Source organism: Molossus molossus, unplaced genomic scaffold (assembly GCF_014108415.1).
Source record: "Molossus molossus isolate mMolMol1 unplaced genomic scaffold, mMolMol1.p scaffold_m16_p_14, whole genome shotgun sequence".
NCBI lineage: Eukaryota > Metazoa > Chordata > Mammalia > Chiroptera > Molossidae > Molossus > Molossus molossus.
Window position 1 is genome coordinate 16,985,508 of NW_023425349.1, and position 19,989 is coordinate 17,005,496.

The window sequence follows — 19,989 nt, forward strand, 5'->3', positions numbered from 1 at the left end:
GGTGGCTTCTCCGGGTCTCAGTCTTCCCAGACACTGTTCCATGATGGTCCCATTACACCGGATTGTCCTTCAACCCAAGTAGAGAAGATAGAGTCGGACGGAAGTCCTCCTCTTGGGTATTACTGAGAATGTCGGCGAGAAGAGAGTGGGAGTCCCTCTGTGTCAGGCAGGACGGGGAACGAGGACTCGGCAGTGGGGAGGCCGCACATCATCTCTCACTGTGTGGTATATGGCCTCTGGGTTCCCTTTCAATTCTAACATTGGAAGATTTCAGAGCAAAGCAGGCCTGTGTGTGCTGCCCACCCAGCTCTGAAATCTTCCAATGTTAGAATTGAAAGGGAACTCAGAAGCCATTTGGTCTGGCTCATTTACTTTATTTTTAAGTAAATTTTATTGATTTTTCCCCCTCTTGCTCCCAAAGCAATGCATGCTCATTGTTGATCATTTTAAAAAATAGAGATAAGCAAAACTAAGAGAGAAAAAGTACCCATTATCTCGCTTTCCAGACAAAGCCGCTATTATACATTTGCTATATTTTTTCCTTCTCTTTCTAAATAGATACACATGTAAAATTTCCACCCCAAATTAGATTATTTTGTAATAGTGTAACCTGTTTATAAACTTAATATGTCATGAATATCCTTTCGTGTAACTCATATCATTCTACACTATTACTTTTAGGGGCCATAAAATATTCCATTGCGTCATTGAGCTATAATTGATATTGCTGTTTCTGTATCGTTGAACATTTCGTTTCTACATTCTTGCTAGTGTAAAGAGTGCTGCCATGCATGTCCTCATAACTTCGTCTTTGTGCACATCTCCATTTTTATTTTATTTTTCAAAAATCCTAATAGTGGTGTTAGCACCTCCACTTACAGAGGAGAAAACCACGGCTCAGAGAATCCCCATCTAGTTGCCCAAAGCTACACAGCAAATCCTTAACAGGGCTAAGGCGAGATCTCAGGATTCCAAACGATCGGTCATTCTTTCCAGTCTTCATCGAATCGTCTGCATTATTCCCATTTCTAGTAAATGTCAGCTGCTTTCTAGAATCTGGTGGGCAGGTGAGTTAGAAAGCGTGGTGTCCAGAGCACTGGTTCGTCCATTGTCCCTCTGTCCCATGCCCTTCATCACTAATCAGTCATGGAATTCTTACCTCCTTAGCGGGACCGGGTCTCTGTCCATCACAACACAACACAACACAACACAACACAACACCCCATATATCTAGTGCCATGTGACATGAAACCTATTTTATGTTCTTAGTCCAGCTCCTTTGTTATACAGGAAGAAAAATGCAATTCCAAAAAGGAAGGACTTGCAGAAGGGACTGCCCCTTTTCATGCATTTTAATTATACAGCAATTTACCTGTGTTGAACCTTGGTACAATATTGTAAAGGCAGGTGTTAGTATCCCTGCTTTACAGTTGAGAAATCTCAGGCATACATTTAAACAAAGAGCCACAGGGCTGTGTGCTAACCTGTGTCATTGTCGTACTTCCGGCTTATTCTGTCCACTAGCCCTCCTAACAATGGTATGCGGGCATTTCATGGGGTTGGACAACAGCAAGAATGTCTGCTCACCACAGCCTGAGCTGGGGAGCTCATCTCTCTCTGTCTCCCTCCAGGAGAATTCCTGAGTTTTGCTGATGACTTACTCTCTGGCCTGGGCACATCTTGCGTAGCAGCTGGTCGAAGCCATGGAGAGGTCCCCGAAGTCAGTATCTACTCCGTCATCTTCAAGTGTCTGGAGCCCGACGGTCTCTACAAGTAAGACATGCTGGGTGCGTGGGGAGTGTGAAGCAGACAGCGTGGTTTTACGTCTGGGAGGCAACGCATCCTCGTTTGTCCCGGCCAACCACATTGTATAGGCCAGCCTGCGTGTGCATCTGGAGACGCTAAGGTTTAGAAGTGTCCACTGGAGAAGTGTGGCCACAATGAGTCACAGAATCATGCATGGTTAGTGCTGAAGGGCCCAGGGAGGCCAGCAACTCCAAACCATTCCTCCTGCTGATGAAGAATCTGTAGCCAAGAGAGGGAACGTGGCAAGTTAGCAAGGAGGGCGGTGACAGGTGTCCCTGCCTTGTGTTTTTTCTCAATTCCATGACATCTCCTCTGAAAAGTATTCTATTAGCATATGTGAAGTATATATACATGCTATGTGTATATATACACATATATATACATATAAATTTGTAGTCGTAGATCCAGCCAGTCCCGTAACAGCAGTGTTGTCACTTCTGCAGAGAGTCCATTAGAGTAGCTGCATCCAAATTTCTGGAGATGAAAAAGGACATCATTCTGAGACTCATCTGTTCATCTCAGTCTTTTGTTTATTTTGTTTCCCACTTCAGTGGGTGTTGCCACATCTGGATAACCAAGTTATATCTTAGTTATAACTTAGAGTTCTAGAGACCAGTTTTCTTCATGTACCCTAATTAGAAAACTCTAGACTACCTCTCTTTCCAACCTGTAGTTGTTAACAAGGTGAGCATTATTATCACAATTAGTACAGTTATTCAACTCATTCATTGTTTTCTTTTATTCACTTACTCAGTGATTCATTCATGTGTCCTATCCAACCAACCATTCATTCCTCTACCCATCCCCCTCTTCGTTCTTTCTTTCATCCATCCATCCATCCATCCATCCATCTATTCATGCATCCATCTATCCATCTATTCATCCATCCATCATCCATCCATCCATCATCATCCATCCATCCATCATCCATCCATCCATCATCCATCCATCCATCCATCCATCCATCCATCCATCCATTCATCCATGCCATTCAATCATCCATCCATCCATCCATCATCCACCCATCCATCCATCCATCCATCCATCCATCCATCCATCCATCCATCCATCTATTCATGCATCCATCTATCCATCTATTCATCCATCCATCATCCATCCATCCATCCATCATCCATCCATCCATCCATCCATCCATCCATTTTTTCATCCCTTTTATACTCCATCATTCATTCACTTATTTGTTCATCAATTCTTTTATTTATTTGCATTTTTATTGACTCATCCATCACTCATTTACTAATTCAGCAGGTATCTTTTGAGAGTTCCCAGTGTCTTGGCACTTTGCTAGGAAACACAGGTATGAATGGGAGTAAGAACAGTTCTAGCCTCAGATAACTTCTAATTATGGTATGAAAGGCTATAGACTGTGTATTCAAGTCTGGCTTTGACATTTTTAGATAAATGACTTTTAGGTAAGTTGCTGTACCTCTGTGAACCTCAGTAAAACAGAAATAATAAAACTCAGGTTGCAGAGTTGCTTGAAAATAAACAAGAAACATCCTAGCAAAGTACCTAAGTATGTATTCAATAAATATTAGTCCCTGCATGATCTGTGAGCCTCCCTTACCCCCAAGACATGCTATCCCCACTTCCTCTGGAAGACCATGCCTTTTCTGAAGACCGAGGTGCTCTTTTGAACATGTGACATATCCCGGCTCATTGGTAACACCCGACACATTCCTGCATCAAACTCAGGAAGGTCACTGTCAGCTGAAAATGAGGCCTTCTGACTCTGATTCTGCCACCGACCACCTCATAGATGTTGGGGCCCAAGTTTTATTTCATGCAGAATGGAAACAATCAACTGGGGAACAGTGAGAGCTCTAGGCACAGAATCCCCAAAGCACAGTAGGCTATCAGATCTCTTCCAGTGGGACATCTAGGCAGACTTCACAGAGGAGGTGGCGTTTGCTTCAGTGATGAGTCGGGATCCAGATCTTGAGAGCATGACTCTGCAGCTTATTCAGTAAGCGCCGACACCAGCCCCTTGGGCTTCAGGGGCACTGCATCTATGAAACACAAGTGTGGGGCTACATTAAGCACTATACACTTCTCTCCAACTCTAAAAAAACGACGATTATATGTAGGAAGTAGCAGTTTTGAAAGAATTCCTGATGACAGCCTGTGGTCCCGCTGTACCGCATGAAGGGCAGACACTGGAAGCACATGGACCTGGGTGCAAATCTCTGCACTTCACAGCTGTGTGACACGGAGTGAGCTTCTCAACCTTCTGAGCCCCAATTTCCTTCTCTGTGAGGAGATGGAGGCCACCATGGCTGGCTCGCTGGGGCCCCGAGGCGATTGATTGAGATACGGCACAGAAGCTTGGCACTTGGTCATGAGCTCCCAGGAGGGGCATAGGTGTCAGCGATCATCACTATTGCTCTTCTTGTGGTAGTAACGAATTTCAACTCCCTCCGCCCCCATCCTCCCACTGCTGGGACAGACAGCATTTAGCACAGACGGACAGAGCCCTGGCAGGTGCTTTCTGTAACAGACACAAGTGGTAGCCCAGCCTCTGGGTGACATTCTAAAGATCTGGGTTAAGCCAGGCTTGAATCCTGCAGGCCCGTCCCGCAGAAAGTGAAATGTTTTATGGCATCAACACTGAGAGCTGACAAATCATCTGCCATCCTTTAAAGTAAGGAAGGTCTTTCCCTCCTCTTGTCCTCTCTGCCTGACACCCCCTACCTGTCCCCACCTCGCGAAGTTGGACCATCCGTTCTTCTGTCCTGAACTAGAATGTGCTTGTCATGAGCCTGTCCTCCCTAACTCTGAATACCTCTCTGTTTCCTTTTCACAATTGATTGTGTGATGGCCCTGAGCCCTGGGCCCTTCTGACAAGGAGCTAAGGTGTCGTTTGGACCGGTCTTGTGTCCCCCTGGCGGCTGTGCGCCCTGAAGTCTGACCGACTTGGTCTCGAGTTCAAAATAGCCCCAGCGTCGGTCCCGGGGTTTCTCGTGTTCTGCTTGCTCGATCCCTTACCAGAATTAGCTTTACTCCTCTTGGGTGGCGGAAGGAACACAGGCTCTGAGGACAAGCTGCCCTGGGGGCAGACCCTGGCTCTGCCCTACCCAGAGCCTGCCCTGGGGAAAGTCATTTCCACTGTTCTGTGCGACCATTTCTGGACCGGTCACTGGTTTACCCCACGGGGTTTACCAGATGGCTGGCTCCTAGGAGGCCTGCAGGAAGTTGGTTACCTTCTTCCTCTTCTCCTTGACTTCCTTCTGGTTCTCTTTCTTCCGAGGACAATCCTGGAGGAGCTATACCCTAGGAGGCAGGTGGGGGCCCCACTAGCCCTGGAAAGAATGACAATCCAGGATCCATTGGGAAGAAATGGATGAAGAGAGATGGGCCCAGACCCCCGAGTTTTAACTAAGGACAGGAGAGCTCCAAAGCCCTCGTCCATCCTGCCAGAGGGTGCGATGGGAGGGTTCAGGGGGCCCAGCCGTGGGAGACTCGTCTCTCAGGCAGGACGTCTGAGTTGATATCCCATCACCACCCCTTCTGCCCCTGGGACCTTGGGCTGGGTGCTCCTGTCCTTGCTTTGCCATTTCAGCATCTTCAGCATGAAGGTGCGTGAGGCTGACCTCGTTTGAGAGTTCTAGGAACGCACAGTCCTGCCATGGCGTGTTTGCTTCGGCCTTCCCAGGTTCCCCACCGCTCTCATTTTATGTGGCCCTTCTGTGCCTTTCTGCATCTCGCCTGTCTCTCCAGCCCTTCATTCCCCATCTGTGCGTTTCCTGCAGAGCTCGGGGTCTTGGTCTGCCTGCTGTTCTCCCAGTCGCTCCTTCTCCGCTTTTCTCCGCGTTGTTCGCTTCGCCTCCGTCTGTGTACGTCTCCGTTTCTCTGCTGGTTCTTCTTTGAGTGCTGCTGGCTTGTTCTCTCTCTCCCCTCTCTCTCTGAATCTGGCCCCGCTCCCTCTCTCCACCCCACCTAGAAAGGCAATTGCTTTTGCGGCCTGCCCATCCGTGCAGTTTTACCCAGCGCCCCAGGGTTGAGACCAACGGGAGGAGTGAAAGTCAAGGCTGATTTTCTGTCCCGAGCTCACCCTGGTGTAACAAAACAGAAACATCGGAGCTCCAGCAGCCCCGTTTAAATTGAATTTCCTTGTTTGTTTCATTTGTTTTGCTTTTGAGTGAAAGCAGAACAAAGAGCAGCAGAGGGAGAGGGTCCGCAGGAGGTCCGGGCATGGTCAGCTCCTGCGCCCCGGGGTGGTGGGACCCTGAGGGTGACCCTGAGCGGGAATCTCCACTCGGGGCAGAGGGGCCGGGCCAGGCTGGGCATCCGCGGCCGCAGCCCTTGCCTGGCCAGAGGCCTAGACACCCTTATTGTTGCCGCTCCCCAATTTCCTATTACTCAAGGTAATTAGCCTCTGTCTTGTCTTGGCTGCCCTGCCTTTCTCGAACGTGGACGGCTGCCAAAGGGTCCTGAGCAAACATACAGTGGCAGCCAGGCCTGATTCCTGGGGTGGGGGCTCGTTCCCACACACTCAGAGGCTTGCCCTGGGCCTGCCCTCTCCTCCCTGGCCTCAGCTCTGTGAGAGGAAGGCCAAGGAGCCTGGGTACCGCGACCACGTGCCAGCACCCATGGAGGGGCCGGAGGCCCGAGGCCAGTGCTCCGCTTCAGCCGGGGTGGGTGGGGTTGGTGGGCAGGAGCGAAAGGAACAGCAGGACCCTGGAGAAGGGAAGGTCTTGTGCAGAAGGCGCCTGAGGTCAAGAGTCAGATGGCAGTTCCCACACTGGCTCCCAGTGGGACCCTGGACCCGTTCCTCGCCCTCCCCCGGCCTTGGTGTTCTGTTCTGTGAAATGGAAGGGTAAACCCGCTCCAAGACGCACACTGAGCAGGGACGCAGGCTGCACACGACGTCTCCGCGCTCTGCCTCCGGTGCTACCTGCATGGTAGCAGGAGTCCTGATGCTCAGCTGAGGGCGCGGCCACCCCGCCAGGAACCCCGTGGAAGATGCTACCTGTGCTCTCTCATTTAGTCCTCGCCCTGCCTCTGTGGTCTGGCGGTATTGTTAGGATCATCATCATCATCATCATCAGATGAGAAAACTAGGGCTGCAAGGAGTAAGCATTTTGCCCAGAGACACATGACAAGAAGAGAGAGAGCTGAGATCATACCCAAGCTGACCCACCCCCACCCCCCTCGCCCCTCCCCCCACATGCTGTCTCTGTCCTGTTCACTCCCACGTGCCGAGTTGCTGGAGGTCCCAGGTGAGGGTGTGAATGACGAGAGGAAGAGGGCCTTCTATCCGCAAGCGACCCTGTTCACGATGGAAGAAACCAGCACTGGGCACCGGAAGCCCTGGATTGCAGCCTGCAGATCCCTGGGAGGTGCGTCGCACCCCGTCTTCCTCATCTGTGAAATGGAACTAATTCATCCCATCCGCAAAGAGGAGGAGATCATGAGTTATGCTCCTGCCAGTTGTTGCAAGGACGACACGGAGCATGTGAGAGAGGGGTGTGCGTTTCCGCCAGGCCGTGTGCACCCCAAGCGTCCGCGTGCTCACTGGGCCTGCCAGGTGGCAGCACCCTCCGGAAGTGCTGTGAACGCACGCGCCTCTCCCCTCCCCCACCTCACATCTACATCGTTTCCTTAGGCCTTGGAAATCAGGCCTGGGCTCTGACACCCACCCACTGTGTGGCCTGGGACCAATCTCTCAACCTCTCTGAGCTTGTCTTTTCCACCCGTGAAATGGAAGCATAATTGGATCTTTCCCATAAGACGTGAGGCTCGCTGGCCCAAAACATGTAGAGAACTGGAGATCGTGTCAAACTCCTTGTCAGCACGGACCCCGTGGTGGGTGGAGGAGGAACCGCGCTGTGACCGTCCGTGGTTGCATACTTTACCCAGGCGACTGTGTGTTCACAACGTTCCGGTGTGACCGTCCGTGGTTGCATACTTTACCCAGGCAACTGTGTGTTCACAACGTTCCGGTGTGACCGTCCGTGGTTGCATACTTTACCCAGGCGACTGTGTGTTCACAACGTTCCGGTGTGACCGTCCGTGGTTGCATACTTTACCCAGGCAACTGTGTGTTCACAACGTTCCGGTGTGACCGTCCGTGGTTGCATACTTTACCCAGGCAACTGTGTGTTCACAACGTTCCGGTGTGACTGTCCGTGGTTGCATACTTTACCCAGGCAACTGTGTGTTCACAACGTTCCGGTGTGACTGTCCGTGGTTGCATACTTTACCCAGGCAACTGTGTGTTCACAACGTTCCGGTGTGACCGTCCGTGGTTGCATACTTTACCCAGGCGACTGTGTGTTCACAACGTTCCGGTGTGACCGTCCGTGGTTGCATACTTTACCCAGGCGACTGTGTGTTCACAACGCTCCGGTGGGCAGCACGTTGAGCCCTAATTCTGCAGCTCTGGCAAGGGCCACACCGACAGATCAACCCTGGGTCCGAACAAGGAGCCCTGCTCCTCCCAGCGACACCCTCGCAGTGCATTGTTGAGATCCCCAGGATCCCCAGGACCCCCAGGATCCCCAGCTCTCCTCTGCGGAGTAGTTTCCAGTGTCTCTGGAATGCCTTGAGTTTCTGCAAACAAGTCCAGGCTCCTGGCCCAAAGATGCTATTCCAAAAGCCCAGGGGGCTTGGAACCTTAGCTGGAGCAAGGCTGGGTTCCTCGTCACCCCCAGGCTAGCCCCGCCCCCCGCCGGGGCACAGCCTGGGCAGCACATTGCAGAAGCCGCCGGGGCCACCACCATGGATGCTATAATTATACATGAGATGAAACCCCAAAGTTCCCCTTTATTTACATTCCTACCCTACCCTCTTCATTTCCTCAATTCGTGCCAAGAATCAGTGCAGAATTTACTGGAAACAGCATGAAAGTCATCAGGAGCCCTCCAGGGCTGGGTTTTCAAAGTGCTTGCCCGGCGGAGGGGAGGCAGGGACCGAGGATTGCCGCCTCCGGCCCTGCGCAGCCACGTGGCCGTGGGCAAGGAGCTTCCACTGGGCAGGCCCCGGTTCTCCGTTTCTAGAAGAGGGAGCATGCCAAAGGACCGGGTGACTTCAGAGTCTGTGCATCTCGAGAGATAACGGAGGCAAGCGATGGACGCAGGCCCCTGGCAGTCGGCAGCCGGAGAGAGAGGGTTTGCCGCGGTGGAAGTTTCACGCGGCCCCAGGCTCCTTGCTGCTCCCCTTCGCAGTCTCGGGGACCCAGTTTGTTTAGGGGCCTCTGAGCCCTGTCCCTGATGGGCCAGACCAGCGCCCAAGGGGACCTGCAGCTCCCCGAGAAAGGAGACAGGCGCAGAGGAAGCCCAGCATGCTGACCCGGGATCCCCGGCTGCGGCCTCTGGGCCAGTGTGAGCTGAGGCCGAGGCCCAGGCCCAAGGTTGATCCAGGACACACCGGGGCAGGGAGCCAGGATGGGCTTGACAGTTCCTGTCCTGCTCTCCACTGGCCTTCCTCCTCCGGGAAACATTCTGTCCTTTCCTCTCTAATTCTCTCTCCTTGTCTTTTCTTCTCTCCTTCCTTCCTTCCTTCCTTCCTTCCTTCCTTCCTTCCTTCCTTCCTCTCTCCCTCTTCCTTCCTTCCTTCCTTCCTTCCTTCCTCCCTCCCTCCCTCTCTCCCTCCCTCCCTCCCTCCCTCCCTCCCTCCCTCCCTCCCTCCCTCCCTCCTTCCTTCTCTCCCTCCCTCCCTCCCTCCTTTCTTCCTCCCTTCCTTCCTTCCTCTCTCCCTCTTCCTTCCTTCCTCCCTCCCTCCCTCCCTCCCTCCCTCCCTCCCTCCTTCCTTCTCTCCCTCCCTCCCTCCCTCCTTCCTCTCTCCCTCCTCCCTCCCTCCTTTCTTCCTCCCTCCCTCCCTTCCTTCCTCCCTTCTTTCCCTCCCTCCCTCCTCCCTCCTTCTCTCCCTCCCTTCCTCCCTCCCTTCCTCTCTTCCTCCTTCCCTCCCTCCTTCTCTCCCTCCCTCCCTCCCTCCTTCTCTCCCTCCCTCCCTCCCTCCCTCCCTCACTCCCTCCTTCTCTCCCTCCCTCCCTCCCTCCCTTCCCTCCCTCCCTTCCTTCCTCTTTCCCTCTTCCCTCCTTCCTTCCCTCCTCCCTCCCTTCTTTCCTCCCTCCCTTCTTTCCTCCCTCCCTCCCTCCCTTTCTCCTTCCTTCCTTTCTTTCTTCCTCCCATTTTTCCAACATCTTTCCTCTTCTGTCCCCTTTTGTTCATTTTGTCATGTGTCTGTCTGGCTGTTGTCTCCTGCTCCTTCTCTCCCTTTCCTTTTATGTGCGTGTCCTCCCTCCGTCTTGGTCATGTATGCTGCCTCCCTCTGTCTCTCTGAATTCTGTCTTTCTGTATGGAGCTTCTCTGCCCGAGTCTGTCTCTGTCTCCTTCTCTCATCACTTCTCGGACTCTGTCTCGCTCGGACCTGGACCTCTCTTCGTCCGCCCTCCTGTGCATTCCCACCCACCCCTGCCGGAGCACAAAGGTCTGGGCCTAGTGTCTGACTCTGGGGTAAACAGCCAGATGGGTGTGGTCCCAGAGCTCAGCAGGGGCCAGGACCTCTGATGTCCCCAAACCCTGGTGTAATGTGAATTTTCCCCAGCGATGGTGCCCTGTCCTGTGGGTCAGGGGTGAGGGTAAAGGGGGCAGCCTACCCACTTCAGACTTAATTCCATCCCCCATCGGGTCATGCTGACCTCTCCAAAGTGCACAGTTGGGGCCCTAGAGAGGGGAAGACTGTCCTCAAGCCAGAAGCAAACACAGCTGTGCGTCCCAAGCCAAGAGAGACTCACAGAGGAAAAATAACCCTGTTTTTCAGCCCACAGACAGTGAGGCTCCTAAAACCTGCTGGGGACTCTCAGGCAGGCTGTCTCTTCCTCAGACTGCATCAGGATTTCATCCAGGAATGGGACACCAGCCAGGGCTCCCCAGGGACCGGGCACAGACGGCGCGTGTGAGCTCTCAGGGAGCGGAGGGCTGGGAGCCGAGGCCTTGAGTGCCGGGCAGGGGCGCTGGACACTATCCTGCAGGCCACGGGGAGCCAGGAAGCGCAGTCTGCACTTAAACCTGTGTGCTGTGGCGACCACTCTAGCCTTGGTGTGGAGCACAGGCTGTGTTGAGCTGAGTCGGGGAGCACTGGGTGCAGGTCGAGGAAAGGGCGGGTCCTTACACATCGGGGGATCCAAGCAAGGTGCCCTTCCCATGGGAGCCCGCGTGCGCTCGGCCAGGCGTATAGCATGAGCCCAGCACGGCTCTGGGAACATCTGGAAGAAGCTCTTCCACTCTTACAGCTGCAGTGCAGGATGCTCAGGGAGAGGACAGGCTGGGCGGCATCTGCAGAGCGCCTCACACCGAGCTGGGTACTCGGGACTCGGAACCAACGGAGCCGAGCAGGGTCTCTGCCCGGGAGGCCAGAGAGAGCAGGCAGTCATATGACGCTCCAGGTCACACTCTGCAGGGAAAGACAGGGGCGGGGGCACACCAAGGAAGGGCTGCCAACCCAACCAGGTCTGCTGCAAAGTCTTCCTGAGGAAACTGGAGGAGGGGTGCTCTGGGTTTGATAGTACCCCCCAAATTCATGTCTGCCCGACACCTCCGGGTGTCACCTTATTTGTAATAGAGTCTTTGCAAATGCAATGAGTTCATCAAGGTGGGATCCTGCCAGATTGGGGTGGTCCCTAAATCCCAGAGGGTGCCTGGTGTCACTGAGAAGAGAGGACACAGGGAGACACCTGGAGAGCAGGCCACAGGAAGGCGGACGGAGACGGGAGTGATGCTCCTACAAGACAACGACGCCTGACGCCACCGGCAGCCGGAGGAGGCGGGGCAGGGCTCTCCCCAAGAGCTTCCAGGGGCCCTGCTGACACCTTGGCTTCAGACCCCCAGCCTCCAGCGCTGTGAGAGGCCACATCTCTACTGTTGGAAGCCGCTGCGGCTGTGGCTGTTTGTCACGGCAGCCCGGGAAATCTGACCCGGGATGAAGAGGGCAGAGGACAGATCGGGAGCGTGGGAGAGGGGAGACACAGCGCTGCAGCAGAGCGCCTCGCTGGGGTGGGGGCGGGGAGCGCAGCCCGGGGCGGGGGACGCAGGCCCGTGGGCCCATCAGCCTGGCAGGCGTGCGAGGGCAGGTGGGACCTTGAGCTGCATGGCTGAGTCCCTGAAAGACTTCCAGAGGAGAACAGGTCACCGAAGGCCCTAGAAATGGTGTCCCCGAGGGACCTGGACTATTTATTCAAGCTAAAAGAAGACACAGGGGAGGAGGGCCCCATCTTCCACTCTCGGAGGAGCTGTGCAGTGTCAGAGGGCACAGCGTGTTCACTCGAACTCCAAGGAACAGGATGAGGTGCAAGGCTGCAAGGGGGGCACGTTTCGGGTCACCGTCAGAAAATATCGCAGCGCTGGCCCTCAGAGGGTGGCAGTCCCAAGGGGCAGTGAGAGTCCCAGGCCCGGGGCAGCGGGACATCGTGGCCGGACGCTTGATAACAGGGAGCAGAGGGCGCGGTGGTAAACTGGACATGAACCCAGATGCTTAGCTCTAGCTCATCATTGATATGGGAGGATGTAAGCCAGTGTTGAAACATTGTTCCAAGAAGTAAGTTTCGGTGTCTGAGTGGAATCTCTTCATTAGTACTTGCTGGCAACCAACTTAAACTGGTTACATAAACCAGTTTTGTAGCCCACGGGTAGCCTGCATGTCCTTCATGGAGAATCTCCCCTCTGGATCAGCTCTGTCAGGGTGTGGATGAGGAGCCGAGGCCCCGAGAGCCCCAGCGGCTTCCCGGTCAAGGCGGAGCCAGGATTCACACATACGGGTCCTGATGCCCAATCCAGGCCTTGACCCCACCGGGTACCGTAGCATCTCCCTGTTAGAGGGAAAGAAGGGAGACAGCTCAGCATGGGGAGGGCCCCGGGGCGGGGTCACAAGCCACACTAGGCCCTGTGCCCAGCTTTGCTGCCCATCCACCAGGGCCCTTGGACAAAGAGCTTTCAGTTCCTGAGGTTCAGTTTCTTACTCGTCACGGACAGGGAATTGGATGGAGGCATCCCTTTCTTTGCTGACCTTCTAGGACTCTCGGAACCCCTGAAGGGAGGAAAGACCCTGGGCTGGGACTCCTCACTGTCCCCCGCATCCACCGTCTCAGCCGGGTCCATGCCGCCCCCACCCTGGCTCACTGCCACCCCCATCCGCGAAGGAGACCATCGCTGTTGTAGTCTCGACGTCGTCACTGGACAGGTGTTAGCAAGTGCAGGGGCTCCCCACCCAGGATGTGTAGAAACTCAGAGGCGAGGCAGAGTCCAGACTGCTGCCATCTTCTTCCTGCTCTGTTCTCCTTTCTCCCAAGGACAGACCCCCCCATGTGCCAACACCCCCTCTGCTTTCCGATGTGAATCACAGCACAATAGAGCTCGAGGCCTCAGCATCACTGGCCGAACCGTCTTCCTTTCTAGGAGACGCTGAGGCTGAGAGAGAGCCGGCCCAAGGGCACTCAGAGAACCAGCGTCGGAGCTGGGCTGGCCCGGGGCCCGGGGCTCCCCGCTAGCCTGCCCACCGCTCCCTTGTCCTAGACGTAATCACGCAGGTCCCCGACTCTCTAAGAGTCTGGGGTGTTTAGTCAGACTGTCCTGGGGTCCATTCCACCTCCTAACACTTCCTGGCTATACGAGATCCTTCTTTTGCCGGGGTCTCTGTTTCCACAGGTGTGAGGTGGGGGTATCGCTACTTCTGTATTAGAGTCTCGTTGTGAACCAGATGCAGAGCAGTTAACTCCTGCAGAGCTCCCAGGCTTAGCGTGCCTAGCACACAGCAGGGATTCAGTATCGAGAACACACCAAGTACATAAGTGTCGCTAGCAGGTCTTCTTCAGGGATGAAGGGGACTCATGGCCCGTGAATGTCCTGCCCACTGTGAAGCTGCTTGCATGTCCCTCCGGGCATCTCTCAGGAGCTCTTTGGACACAAGCTGGGGCAAACAGGACTGTCTCTCCCAGACGTCTGACGTAACCAGGCGTGCCTTCCCTCATTCCTCCCCCCCATTGCTTATTTGAACCCACTTCTCATCTAGTCGTGACCCCAGAGAGCTATGACGGTCAGTGATCGCGGGGGGCAGGTTTGAGGAGCCATGTTTTAGGGATCCGTGGATCCCGAGCACGTGGCCGGGCATTGGCAGGTACTCCATGCAGCGAACACCGAGGGTCCGTGGTCGGTACTGCATGTGGACTGGACGGAGTCAGTCCTTCCTGGAAACACCGGTGGCTGTCAGCCAGGGACAGAACAAGGACACGCCCCTGCCCGCCTCCCACAGCTGTAACCCACCTGGTATCCAGCTGTGCTACCTGCCACGTAAGGTGTTCAGATGGTTATGTCCACTCCCGTGTTGGACCTTCTCAATAGGGAACCTCTAAGGCAGGTGCTGTACCAACCCCACTTTACACGTAGGGAAGCGGAGGCAGAAACGCTGACCGGCTTCTCCAGGGTCTCCCGATCAGTCCAGGGCAGAACCGCGAGTCTAACCCAGGTGTCTGGCTCCAGCGTCCACACCTGTACAGGCTTAGACATCCCTCACGAAGGCCGTGGTGTGGCCGAAACTCAAAATCTTCCAGCTTGGATTGAAGGAGCTGTGCCCGGGGTTGGGGAGACATCTACAAGCAGCTCGTCACCCTGGGGTGGAGGACGATTCGCCCCATACTGAGGGCGTGGGCGTTCCGCGGGGGCTGGACTCTCTCATGGTTACCTTGGGGAGGATGGATGACCCGACCTTTCAGGGTCAGGGAAGCTACTGCAGCACAGGCAACAGGAAGCAGCTGGAATGCAGACCGGGAGGCGAAACATTGCAGGGACACCGAGGGGACAGCATGACGCTCAGGACAGCTGAGACAGGCTGTGAGGTTGGAGAAGGTGGCCTCGCGGGGCCTTGTCATGCGGACTGGGAGCCCCTGATTCGCTGCAGGGCGGTGAGAAGGCCGCGGTGGCTTCTGCATGACCTCTGTGGAGTATGGGTTGGGGCAGGGGGCTTCGGGGCTGCTGCAGGAGCCCTGTAAGAGGTCACGACTGCAGTCAGACCAGCGGCAGAGGGCGCGTCGGGGGGAGTGGATGCAGAGACTTAGGATGTGGGGGTGCCGTGTTCACAGTTTTCTTTGGGAACCTGGCAAAGGACAACTCATAGGCCAGCCTCAGTGAAAACATATTATGGAATCTGACCTTTTAAATAAACCTGGGTTCAAATCCTGGCTCTACCATTGAGTTGTTGAGTTGTATAACCTTTGGAAATAAACAAAAACAACCTAACTTTTGAGACCGAGCTTTTTCCTGCCTCCAAAAAAGTGGGAGTAATCAGTTCTACTCTAGTGCATGTGAAATAAAAAAATAAATTAAAAAAAAAGTATTCTTTATGGCAACTCCTGACACCTAGTAGGTGCTTTATTCCGATGGTTTCCTCCCCCCTTTGCATTTGCTTCAGTCTCGTTGCAGCGAACGTTTGTATCCGTCCTCTCTCCCGCCACCACTGGCTGCCCCCTTTCCCTCTCTGTCCCTCTTCCCCGGGACTCCAGAAATGAAAAAACATTCTTCGCGTGTTTGTTCCGAAGATCCTGGCAGGCTTCCCACAGACCCCTGGCTGGGTCAGGACTCATTTGCATGAGCATGTGTGAGGCGAGCGAAGGGGAGGGAGGGGCCCTGTTTGCAGGGAGTTTCATCAGGCGCCCCGGCCAGAAAAAGAAGTTGCTCGTTCTTTCTGGGAAACATTCACAGAGTCATACAGTAAGGAGGGCTGGGGCACTGCCTCACTGTGGACGGGGTCGTGGGTGGGGGGCCGCCTCCTGACTCCCACGGCCTCGCCCATCTCCTCTCATCCTGATCACGGCCGGCCCCCAGAGATGTCTCCTCCAGCGGGTGGAGTCGTTTGAGCCCACGGAGAGATTTCCTTAATCACGTCTAGGGCCTGGGTCAGGGGGAGAGGACAGAGGCCAGGAAGACGCTCAGAGGCCGCAGGATAAACGGGCAGCGATGTTGCTCGCTTCCAGATGGATATCACATCAACGAAAGCATCTAGGTAATCCCTAGAGGTTTTTTTATTTGTTTGTTTTTGCTTTCATCCGGTGACTTTTTAAATAATACACTGTCTGGGAGTTAGACGTGCTTCCAGAAATCTCCGTAATCTTATCCGAAGCCAGATAAGCGACAGCAGGCCCGAGGGAGTCCCCGAGAGGCATCTCAGGAGGGCCCTTGGCACCGTGGAGCTTGACACAGGATGGTGCTGTTTGCAGAGAGGCAGCTGAGTTCCTGGTACTTTATTAGACAGCCTCCCATCCCTTCCTGTTCTCCTTTTTCAGCTCCCAGCCCAGCTATGTCTTCTTTAGGCAAGACGTTTGCCCTCTGCTTTGTAGTAGTATTCGTGTAAATACTTCGGGGGAAAAATACAAGAATTGTCATAGGAGCAGCTCTCATTAAAGGAGTGTTTCTGACACCCCAGGCACTGTTCTAAGCGCTCGACATAAATGAACTCATCCTTCCTCTCAGTGACCCCGTGGGGGCAGTGTTTTATTGTCCCCACTTCACAGATGAGGAAACCAAAGCCCAGAGACGTAGAGAAACTGGCCTAAGGTCACACGCTAGTCTGTGGCAGAGCCAGGATTTAAATTCAGTCAGGCTGGCTCCGGAGCCCAAGGTCCTGATCAATAAGGAGCCTCTGCAGAAGCCACGCCAGCGTGCGATGAGCCGCCACACACCAGCTCTGGCGCTCCCTCCGCTGCAGGGCCTTGGCATATGCTGCGTCTCTCACTCACCCTGTAGTTCTCGGCCTGAAAGCTGCTTCTTCAGAGTAGCTTCCCTGGAACCCGTCATCTCAGTTACATTCCCCATCCTTTTCCTTCATTGCTGTTATTAAGCTTTGCCATGGCCTAGTTCGTCTGTCCCCAGTTGGACTTAATGGTCTATGAGGGTGAAGATGGTGCCTGCTTTATTTATCTTTGTATACTCACTCGCACACGGGCAGGGGTGCTCCATATTTATTGGGTAAATCAGTGCATGTAATATTATATTAAAAAAATTTTTTTCTTTATTGATTTTTAGAGAGAGAGGGAGAGAGAGAGAAACATCAATGAGAAAGAACATTGATTGGCCGCCTCCTGCACGCCCCTCATTGGGGATTGGGCCCACAACCTGGGCATGTGCCCTGACCAGGAATCGAACCAACGACCTCTTGGTGCATGGATCGACGCTCAACCACGGAGCCACACTGGCTGGGTGTAATATTCTATTTAATCTTAGCTATCACCCTATGAAACAGATACATCCCCCCCCCCCTTAGAGAAAAAGAAACAAAGGCCCACAGAGGTTTCATAAATTGGGCAAAGTCTCGGCAGAGCTAGCTAGCCTATTCTGACCTCAGGGCCATGCTCTGAACCTCTGCACTGGACCCCTCCTGTGGGGCCTATGGGGAGGGGCCCGCAGGCGGAAGGAGACATGGTGCCTGCCCTACAGAGCTTCCTTCTCTACTGGGAGGAGACAGGTGTGCACACAAACTACGCCTGCAGCCAAATAACACCGGTGCACTGGTTCTACAGCATCACACAGACCGGCTATGGTGGCAGCTGGGGAGACGGGACACTTCTAGCAGCCAGCGGTGGCCCCTCCGTGCACACGCATTCCCTCAGGTGTGCTCTCAGATGTAGCACCCTCCCCCTCCGCACTGGTATTTGTTCATGCCTTTGGCTTTGGAGTGTTTGTTTCTCAGTGTGGCTTTGCACCACCCTCTAGGACCCAGAGAGACCAGCACATTGCCCCTGCCACCGTGGAGTTCATGGTGAAACGCGTCCCTCGATATGGGAGCTCAGAGGAGAGGATGTCCGTCAGTCCCACGAAAGCTGTCCAGAAAGGGTGACCTCTTAGCTGAGTGTTAAAGGATGGACGGGATCAGTAGGATGAAGATACGGAGAGAAGAGGAAGTGGTTTTCCAGGCAGAACGAGCCGTATGGGCAAAGTTATTGAAGAGCACGGCAGCCTAGCAATTTCAAACCCGACTCCGGGCATCACGGGGCAGTGGGGCCCAAGTGGGTGATGCGGCTGAAGAGGTTGCGAGGGCTCAGACCATAAGGGGCTTTGGTGCCAGGCTGAGGCGTATGGACTTGGTCTTGAGGGAAAGGGAGTCGTTAAGGGTCTGAGCCCGCTGCTCAGGACACATTGTCAAGACTGCACTTGGGGAAGATCACTGGCTAATATACTGGCCCCCGGTTGGAGGAGGAAGCGAATAAGGCAGCTGTTGCCGAGGCCTGGGTGAGAGGCAGAGGGACCAGTGTAGGCCGGGACTGGAAGGAGCGTGGAATCCACAGCACCAGCTGAGGAGGATGAGAGGGTGCAGAGATGGCTGACCAGCCAGTATCCTCCTGCTGCGCATCGGTGAGAACCCCACTTCAGTTCGTCCCCTCTTAGCCGGCTCCAGGCCGGGCAGGACCAGCAACGCTCAGCAACATTTCCCAAGCGCCCACTATGGGCGACAACTGTCCTCTGGGTGTTATAAGTAAGCCTATGTCAGTTGGCAAAAATCCCATTATTTGCTTTCTAATTTTTAAGAGTATTTGGTCCTGTCTGTTTCTGAAACAGCAAGACAGTCTTTAGGAGGGTCACTATCACGTGTGGGGCTGCTGGGTTGGAAGGACGAGGACACGTGGTTTCTTTCTCCCCAGGAGGTCACAGCAAGTGGGATGACGGCTAACCCAGAGAGGGGGACCGTGTCATTCAGGGCTTCATGTCCTGGATATCAAGACACTCCGAGGAAGGAGCCGTTCACCCTGAATGGACAGGGCTAGGTGTCTCCCACAGCCTGGAAACGTGGTTCTGGGCCAGGTGAGAGGGACCTGCCCCAGTGACAGCCAGCCAGTGGCAGACGTTTTGTTTGCTGGTCACTAGGTTGAGCTGCGGAGCTGAGCAAGGGGCAGTCCTCCTTCTGGGACAAGAGTCCTGTTAACAACAACAGTTCCCTCCACCACCCCTCAAGCACTTAGAAATGTCCCAGACACAATATTTCGTGTGTGATTAAACAGCGTTATCTTGCTCAATCTTTACCACAACTGTCTGAAGGACACATGAGTCTGCACTCTTGGATGTAAGTGACAGAAACTCACATCGCAGTTGCTTCTGAAAAAAAAAAAAGGATTTATCCACTTCAGGAAAGTCCAGCAGGTGTGCCGACCTCAGCCCCAGAGGCATTCGGGTGATATGCTCGGACTCGGACCCCGTCTCTCTGCTCCGCTGTGCCACGCCCTGGCTGCACCCTGAGGGGTTCTCCTCACAGGGGAGTGGGTCTGGCCCTTGGCAGCTGCAGGCTCTGCGATCCGTGATGCCTGTGATGTCAGAGGAGTCGCCCTTTCCTGGCAGCCCTGTGAGTCCCAGGAAAGGATTCCGGTGGCCTGGCGCGGGCGCTGTGACACTGGTGCCGTGGGAGGCAGGGGCATCAGACGGCCAGCCCTGCCCACGTCACAGTGAGAGTGGAGGAATGGTGTTCCAGTGGACAGAGGCACCGTGCTGCTGTGAGGGGTGAGGAAGGCGAGGGGAGGGAAACAAACCCAACTGAAGCCCAGAACTTCGTCCTGAGCCATATGGTCTTCATTCCACAGACGAAGGAAATGCTCCCCGGATGGAGGCCAGAGCAGGGTCTGCGGCAGGGTCCTTAGTGCCATGCTGCCCTGCCTCCCCGCACAGGTGATGCTGTGTCTGGGAAGGTGGGGAACCCCAGCCAGGCACAGCAGCCAACCTCACTGCAGGGGGCCGGGCAGGAAGGTCACAGAGCGAACGGGCGGAGGGAACCCCTGGAGCCCCCGGAGGCACAGTCCGGCTCAGGACACACGGACTAAACAAAGATGAGGCTCGTGGTTGGAGAGCCAGCGGAGGGGTGTGCAGGTGGATGGACGGCCGGGGAGCAGGAGAGCAGGTGTGTCTGGACGCTGCCGCAGTCCATGGGCCAGTCCGAACCAGCAGAGGTTCTTGTGCAGGAGGGAGCAGTGTTGCCTTCGAAGTCAAGGTGAGCGCAGCACGGAGGCCTCGCGCAGGCAGCGCAGGGAGCCCCAGCTCTGCAACTGCCGCTCCACGTCCGTCCTTGACCACAGCACCCCCCCTCCCCCGCAAGCATCAAATCCTCTGAGTGTAAAACGTGGCCCAAAGACCCTGCTTTGTCTTGCTTTCAAGGTTATTTTTGTAATGAGCTTTGCAAAGTGTAAATTGACTG

At 54.6% G+C, this 19,989-nt stretch overlaps 1 protein-coding gene across 3 annotated transcripts in view; it reads left to right on the forward strand.

Moving 5' to 3' along the window:
• The window catches only part of ASTN2 (astrotactin 2), an 855,221-nt gene that overhangs the window by 802,260 nt on the left and 32,972 nt on the right, over positions 1–19,989 (forward strand). For all 3 annotated transcript variants that reach the window (XM_036261816.1, XM_036261817.1, XM_036261818.1), the window contains one exon: positions 1,632–1,773. In XM_036261816.1, coding sequence (XP_036117709.1) covers positions 1,632–1,773 — 142 coding nt within the window. The remainder of the gene's footprint in view (positions 1–1,631; positions 1,774–19,989) is intronic.